At 40.2% G+C, this 7,855-nt stretch overlaps 2 protein-coding genes across 2 annotated transcripts; both read left to right on the top strand.

The window, feature by feature from the left end:
- Positions 1-1,347: 1,347 nt before the first annotated feature.
- LOC145981180 (uncharacterized) lies at positions 1,348-4,608 on the top strand. The gene has a single exon (XM_083114301.1). It carries the CDS (start codon positions 1,348-1,350, stop codon positions 4,606-4,608), a length of 3,261 nt encoding a protein of 1,086 aa, XP_082970427.1.
- A 34-nt stretch (positions 4,609-4,642) lies between these two features.
- Positions 4,643-6,253, top strand: LOC145981179 (uncharacterized). The gene has a single exon (XM_083114300.1). It carries the CDS (start codon positions 4,643-4,645, stop codon positions 6,251-6,253), a length of 1,611 nt encoding a protein of 536 aa, XP_082970426.1.
- Positions 6,254-7,855: the final 1,602 nt, after the last annotated feature.

Genomic DNA, 7,855 nt, shown 5'->3' with positions numbered 1-7,855 from the left:
ACCTTGCGTTCAATTCACGGAAGCTATGACGTGTATTTCCTGTTTCGCGAACATACGAGAACCTTTCACAATGTTGCATCAGATAATATATTGCAAGAGCAAGTTGTTTGTGTATATAAATCTAGTCTTGGAAAGGGACATGAATATAATGTCAAAATTATTGCATAATTTAAAAAGAATATTTATTGCACTGCGCTTTCTAGCAAAGGTAAATGTGGAATGCCCCGGCTCCTCAGCTGTTAGGTTAAACAGCATAAAAAATTTCGTCACTGACAGCAAGCATTGTCATATGGACAAAACAGATCTAGTAATGAGTTATAACCTGAGCTGTCTTGCAAGTCTCTCGAGTTTGATATCTGGTGAAGGAATATGATGCCACGATAAACTGTACACAAAATATGCAGTCTGTTAGATATTATGTGAGTTGGCACCTGGCAATATTGTTTACTCTGTTTTCCGGGCAATAGCCTGTGCAGTATTTTGCTTGTTCTATGCTGTGCTATATTACTGTCATCCCGCGCAGAAAAAGTATGAAGATTGTCATGTTTTTTTACTGTGTTCTGTACATTTTCTTGAGAATATAGTGAAAAGGATATTAGCAGCGAGTCTTTTATTTCTCGATCCAACATTTATTGGCGATCCAACCTGAGTTGGCATATGCATCAGCAGTTTTCATGAGGGTTGACACAAGGAGAGGTGTTAGCGTACAATTGATTGAGGCAAAGGCACGAGTGGCTCCAAAGAATAGTACAATTCCTCGGCTAGAATTGCTTGCCGCAATGGTGGGAGCAAGGCTAGCAACCAGGATTCGCGAACATTTGAATTTAAAAGATAACTCCATTATCTTTTGGACTGATTCTTCTACGGTGCTGACTTGGATTCGACGAGAAGGAGTTTGGGGAGTATTTGTTGGGAACAGAGTTAAAGAAATTAGAAAACTCTCTGATCCCAGTGCATGGAAATATGTACCCAGTGAAATGAATCCAGCTGATTTTCCTTCAAGAGGTTGTGATGCAAGGCAGTTGTTGAGATCCTTATGGTGGGAGGATGTTAGATATTATGTGAGTTGGCACCTGGCAATATTGTTTACTCTGTTTTCCGGGCAATAGCCTGTGCAGTATTTTGCTTGTTCTATGCTGTGCTATATTACTGTCATCCCGCGCAGAAAAAGTATGAAGATTGTCATGTTTTTTTACTGTGTTCTGTACATTTTCTTGAGAATATAGTGAAAAGGATATTAGCAGCGAGTCTTTTATTTCTCGATCCAACATTTATTGGCGACCGTGACAGGACCTGTCTTTCTTTCTGTGTTGGACCGGAGAAGAAGTAAGTGCAAATATCGCAAAAATGTCAACGGACATTGATCGTCTCAAGAAAAGCCGTGCAGTGGCTAGGTCAGCTTTTACACGTGTTTCGGAGAAGATTGCAAATGAGTTAGCGATGCAAACTCCGGACAGGAATGTTATTCAAGCAAATATCCAGTTGCTTGAAAATAAGGCAAGTGATCTGCATGCAGCTGACATAACTGTTTTTGATTTGATGTTGGAATCTGGTGCTAGTGAAAATGAGTTAGGGAAAGAACAGTCAGTGTCGGATGATTATCAGTGTTCGTTCAACAAGCGACGTATTGAAGTGTCGAACTTTTTGAAGTTGTCGGAAGGAAACTGCTGTCAAGGCGAGTCGTTTTCGGAAGTAAAGAATCGAAGATTCAAGTTACCTAAAATCGAACTGAAGAAGTTTGGAGGGGACTTGAAAGAGTGGTTACATTTTTGGGGACAATTCAAGAAGATCGATGAAGATGATACAATTCCTGCAGAGGACAAGTTTCAGTATTTGATACAAGCGACAATTGAAGGTTCTCGTGCGCGCCAGCTTGTGAACAGTTTTCCACCAACAAAAGAAAATTACCCGAAAGTTGTGCAGTCCATGAAATCACGTTTTGGTCGCGATGACATGCTCGTGGAAGTGTATGTGCGTGAACTGCTAAAATTGGTGTTACAAAAGGTGTTGAACCGTCAAGAAAAAATTTGTTTGAGCACTTTGTATGACACACTGGAGTCCCAACTTAGAGCATTAGAATCGATGGGTGTTACCAGCGACAAATATGCAGCAATGCTGTTTCCATTGGTGGAGTCCAGTCTCCCAGAGGATTTGATGCGTGTGTGGCAGAGAAGAACATTGTCTGCTGCTGAGGAAAATAATGAGACAACACCGACCGGAAGACTGCAGTCCTTGATGTCATTCCTGCGAGCTGAAGTGGAAGGAGAAGAACGAATCAACCTTGCAGCAGCTGGGTTTGAATTGGATGGTGCAGCAGTGAAAGTTCGGAAGAAAAGGTGTTCTCCACCGCGTCAGCCTATTATCCCCAGTGCGACAGATTTGTTGAGTGTCTGTGGTGGTAGGGAGAAAAGTTGTGTGTTCTGTGGTGGTAAGCACAGTTCATATGATTGCTTTAAAGCCCAGAAAATGTCTCTCTCTGAAAGACAGAAGGTTCTAAAAGATAAAAAGCATTGTTTTGCATGTTTAAAATTTGGTCATTTTTCGAAGAAGTGCAAGGCCAATTTGAAATGTATTGTTTGCAAGAAAAAGCATGTTGTATTGATGTGTCCTAATATTTCAGACAAAGATAATGATTCTGACCATTATTCTGAAGGCAAAGAATCAAATGCTGAGGTAAACAATACACTGATAAACCAACTTGAAAATCCGCATGTATTCATGCAGACATTGGTAGTAGATTTGAAAGGTAACTACAATAGGAGCAGGAATGTGAGAGTTCTTATTGACACAGGTTCACAAAAATCGTATATATGCAAATCTCTTGTAACAGGTATGGGTTATAACTCCATTGGCAAACAAAGTTTGATACATTCGCTATTTGGTGGTACCATGTCTAGTCCTTGTAATCATAATGTTTATAATGTTAAGGTATGTAGCATTGAGAGAGAATATTCGTGCACATTTGATGTTCTTGATCAAGATACAATATGTGGTGAGATTCCTTATGTAACACCAGGTGTTTGGTTAAATGAGCTGAACAAAAGTCAAATAAGGTTAACAGATACTGGTAAGATGAAAGGTCCAGTTGAAATTCTTATTGGTGCGGATGTTTGTGGTAAATTACTGACTGGCCATGTTGTGAAATTAAAGTGTGGTTTAGTGGCTGTGGAAACTCAGCTGGGATGGACACTTATGGGTAAAGTTCCAGGTGAAAACAGAAAATCAGATACAGCTTTGTTGGTATCGAATTTACATGTTGGTGAAGCCGTAGCTGATCTGTGGGAACTGGATACCATAGGAATCAAGGATCCCATTGCCAAGAAGTCTGCGGAAGAACACACACGGGCTGTCAAAGAACAATTTTTGCAGACACTGACATTCAATGCTGAAGGAAGATATGAAGTACAGTTACCATGGAAGGAAGATTGTTCGCCTCTCCCCAGCAATAAAGATCTAGCAGAGAAACGACTTTGGTCAACTACACAGAAGTTGAAACAAGAACATCTGTTGCAGAGTTACGATGAAGTACTACAAGAATGGTTGTCCGAGGGAGTCATTGAGGTGGTTCCAGAGGATGAAACAGAGAATTTTGGCCATTACTTACCCCATCGACATGTAGTGAAAGAGAGCAGTAACACGACAAAAATTAGACCAGTGTTTGATGCTTCTGCTAAAGTAAAAGGACACCCGTCTTTGAACCAATGTTTAGAACCCGGACCCAACTTGATTGCTCTTATTGCTGATATTTTACTACATTTTCGGAAAGGAAAAATTGGAGTTATAGCAGATATTAAACGAGCTTTTTTACAAATTGCTGTACACCCTAAAGATAGAGACTACCTGAGATTTCTCTGGTGGCATGATATTAATACTGGAACGGTTCAAGAATTCAGACATACTCGTGTAGTGTTTGGTGTTACGAGCAGTCCATTTCTGTTGGGTGCTGTTATTGAACATCATTTGGATCAAGCATTGCAGAGTTGTCATTTAGGGAAGGAAGACTTAGCTTATACAGAAGATAGTATTTTAAAATTACGAGGTTCCTTTTATGTGGACAATTGTGCCACCAGTGTAGACAATCACAAAAATCTCCATAAATTTATAAGAGAATCGCGTGCAGTTATGGCTGAAGCAGGTTTTGACCTTAGAGGGTGGGAGTATTCAGTCCCTCAAAGGGTTGATGAGGACATTAGCCCTACTTCAGTGTTAGGACTCAGTTGGAATCCTCAAGCCGATACATTTACAGTTAATTTTGACATTGAAGATGTTGAGCTCAAGACAGTTTCGAAACGTGTGATATTATCTGTAGCACACCGTATATTTGATCCTATAGGTTTTACTTGTCCCGTGACTCTTCTACCAAAATTGTTACTTCAGCAGACTTGGGCAGAGGGGCTCGGATGGGATGAGCAAGTTAGTGAAGAAATAAGAACACAGTTTTTAAACTGGGTACGAGAATTGCCGATGTTGAAAGAGGTAAGGATACCCAGAAGTTTCATGGGCTGGGATTATGAATCCAATGAACTTAACTCTATGAGCATTCACGTGTTCTGTGATGCTAGCAAAGTGGCCACCGATGGAGTTTCTTATCAACAAGGAGGAAGTTGACAGAGAAAGAAGGAACGTGCTACCTTCATCAACGATGCTTAGTATGAAAGCTCAAGATGCTGAGTCTAGATGGTATTACAGATATTTCTCTAACTATAACCAAGTGATTAGACTCATTGGATGGATCAAAAGATTTTTGTATAATAGTAGAAATTCGCAGACTCATAGATCTGGAGATCTTGGTGTTCGCGAACTTCAGGAAGCAGAAAATGCAGTATTAAGACTAATACAACAAGAAGCATTCCGAGCAAAGGATGACAAATCCCTTTCCTCTTTGTGCACATATGAAGGCAAGGACAAGATTATTCGTTTGAAAACCAAAATTATTGCCAGAGAAGATACTGAAAATTTCAGGCTTCCCATAGTTCTTCCAGCACAACATCCAGTCGTTAAATTGCTGATAATGTATTGGCACAAGAAAGCATGTCATGCAGGTGTAAACATATTACTAAGTATTTTAAGAGAGAACTTCTGGATCCTTCGTGGTAGAAGAACCGTACGTTCAGTGCTCTCGAAATGTGTTACTTGCAGGAGACACGCAGCCAAACCAATCCAAGCTCTTCCAGCACCATTGCCAGCTGATCGAGTTAGAGATGCTAATGTATTTGAAGTAACAGGTGTGGACTTTGCAGGACCTGTTTATCTTAAAGATGGCAAAAAGGCATGGATATGCCTTTTTACATGTGCAGTATATAGAGCTATTCACTTAGAGTTAGTTACTTCTCTATCAACTGGGATTTTTATCCAGGCGTTTAGACGATTCGTGTCAAGGCGAGGCAGACCCTCTGTAATCTACAGTGATAATGGTACCAATTTCAGAGGAACTGAGAATGCATTTATGACACTCGATTGGAAGAAAGTTGAAGAATATTCCACAGCTCAGCGAATCCAGTGGAAGTTCATTCCACCCAGTGCAGCCTGGTGGGGTGGTTTCTGGGAGAGATTGGTTCGTGTCCTGAAGGGTCTGTTGAAAAGAACACTCGGAAAATCAGTTTTGTACTACGAAGAAATGACAACAATCCTCTGTGACTGTGAAGCCATAATTAATTCACGCCCACTTACCTACATGTATGAAAGTGAGACAGAATTAGTTCCTCTAACACCTGCTATGTTCTTACAAGAAATCAGGGAGACGGGTGTACCTGATTGTGACCATGTGGATTCTTCAATGCTCAACAATCGTCTCCGTTACTGTCAGAAGTTGAGACAAGATATCAGGCATCGTTTCAGGAATGAGTATCTTGGACAGTTAACGCAAAAGGCCATAAACAGAGCATGTGGGTCTGTCAGGGTAGGAGATATTGTGTTGATTGGTTTTGACAATATGAAAAGATATAATTGGCCATTGGGTTGTGTAACTGAGATTCTTCCAGGTAAGGATCAAGTGACAAGATTGGTACGTCTGAAAACTTGCCATGGTGAACTACTTCGTCCTGTACAGAGATTGTATCCATTGGAGGTGACTGCAGTGGAGGGTGAAGCAATGAAGAGTTCATTACCTAAACCACAAACCAAAAAGAAAAATCAGAAAGACGTTCTCCCTCCCACTGAAACCAAACCTTGTACCACACGTAGTGGGAGAGAGATAAAATTACCTAAGAAACTATTATTGTTTGATATGCCAACTCAGGTGGGAGGATGTTAGATATTATGTGAGTTGGCACCTGGCAATATTGTTTACTCTGTTTTCCGGGCAATAGCCTGTGCAGTATTTTGCTTGTTCTATGCTGTGCTATATTACTGTCATCCCGCGCAGAAAAAGTATGAAGATTGTCATGTTTTTTTACTGTGTTCTGTACATTTTCTTGAGAATATAGTGAAAAGGATATTAGCAGCGAGTCTTTTATTTCTCGATCCAACACAGTCCCTGGCATGAGATGGACGAGGACCTATACAGTTGTACAATGGTTGTTCTTTTTATTAAAGCATAGCGCTTATTTCCATGTCAGCGCAACATGCATGCAAAGAAGGGAGGGAGACCATAACATATAATTGTTATTTCGATTTCAATACTTTTGCTAGTCACGCTATCTAGAAGGACACTGGACGATGGCTAAAAGCGAGGGAACGAGTAAAATATTACCTTTTACCCCTTTGCCTGTGTGGGATGAAACTGTATCGTGAAGTGAGGCCGAAAATAATTTCGAAAGCAGTCTCGAGCATCTTCGTGTTCAGCCAACAAAAGAAATAAAACATTACACATGGGTGTGGGGCGCAACAGCCACAGTACGGTAATGTGGTTTTTTTCTGAATAGACATACATATCAGTTTGCAGTCTCCAGATGGGACCAGAGCTCACTCTTCTTTTGGACAAGGGGGTTCAGATCAATGCATGGACTAAAACTTTTCTTCACATCAAAATAAAACAAAGGATTTTACTCCACTGCTTACTTGTTCAATATTTTTATTTTTGTAAAGAATGGGGCGGTGTGTCATACTGTATATAGTCTTCCAACAACACACCTCGGGGGCGTACCTGCATGTATGCAAAATATAGTTAACTTCAGTTGTGAAGTTTGTTTTGCTGCTGTGATTAAATACTAAACCAAAATCTCATTACATAACTTTGAATTATATTTGTTAAAATCGATCTATATTATATCATCGCTATAGGTAGTCCATGTTATGGACAGGAGAATTTTTTAAAAAAATGTCTTGTTGCTCGAACCTGTGGATTGTAGATTTGCTTTGTTGACAAACAGAAACAGAAAAATGGCACCATGTTATTCTATGCTGATATACTGATAGTCAACAACTATGTCGAAAAGTTCTGTCTTATTAACAACTTCACATGTAACTGCACAACTCATCGACAACAAATCAACAATGTTAGGAAGTGTGTGCATGGCCCTAAGAATACAATTTAAAATCACTGATGTGATATGAACCCCCTTAACTTGTGTGTATTTGAATAAGCGAACATGAGGCACTTTCAATAATCGAGGCGAACAATCACAAAAACAGCTTGCAACGGTATGGCGTGTTCAAACTTCAGACGATTTTTGTTAATCTACGAAAAGCCAAGGGGCGAACGGAGATCACTACGAAAATTGTAAAAAAGAAGAGGACGCGAGGCTATTTTGGCTAATGGCAAAAATGAGGATGAATAATGGTTGTTTTGATGAAATTGAAAAAGTGGGGCGGGCACGTCTGCTTTGAAGTGGATTACCCCAACAACTACAATTGTCCCTCCTCCCCACACGAGGCGATTAACAGAGGTGTACTTTTGTTGGTCTACGACTCTGAA

The sequence above is a fragment of the Lepisma saccharinum genome, chromosome 29 (assembly GCF_977018435.1).
Source record: "Lepisma saccharinum chromosome 29, izLepSacc3.1, whole genome shotgun sequence".
NCBI classification, from domain to species: domain Eukaryota; kingdom Metazoa; phylum Arthropoda; class Insecta; order Zygentoma; family Lepismatidae; genus Lepisma; species Lepisma saccharinum.
Note: the sequence above shows the minus strand (reverse complement) of the source record. Positions and strands in the feature narration are given on the sequence as shown.

Bases quoted from the DNA above. Each gene is read 5' to 3' on its own strand.
- LOC145981179 (XM_083114300.1), top strand. From the start codon at position 4,643: ATGCTTAGTATGAAAGCTCAAGATGCTGAGTCTAGATGGTATTACAGA.
- LOC145981180 (XM_083114301.1), top strand. From the start codon at position 1,348: ATGTCAACGGACATTGATCGTCTCAAGAAAAGCCGTGCAGTGGCTAGG.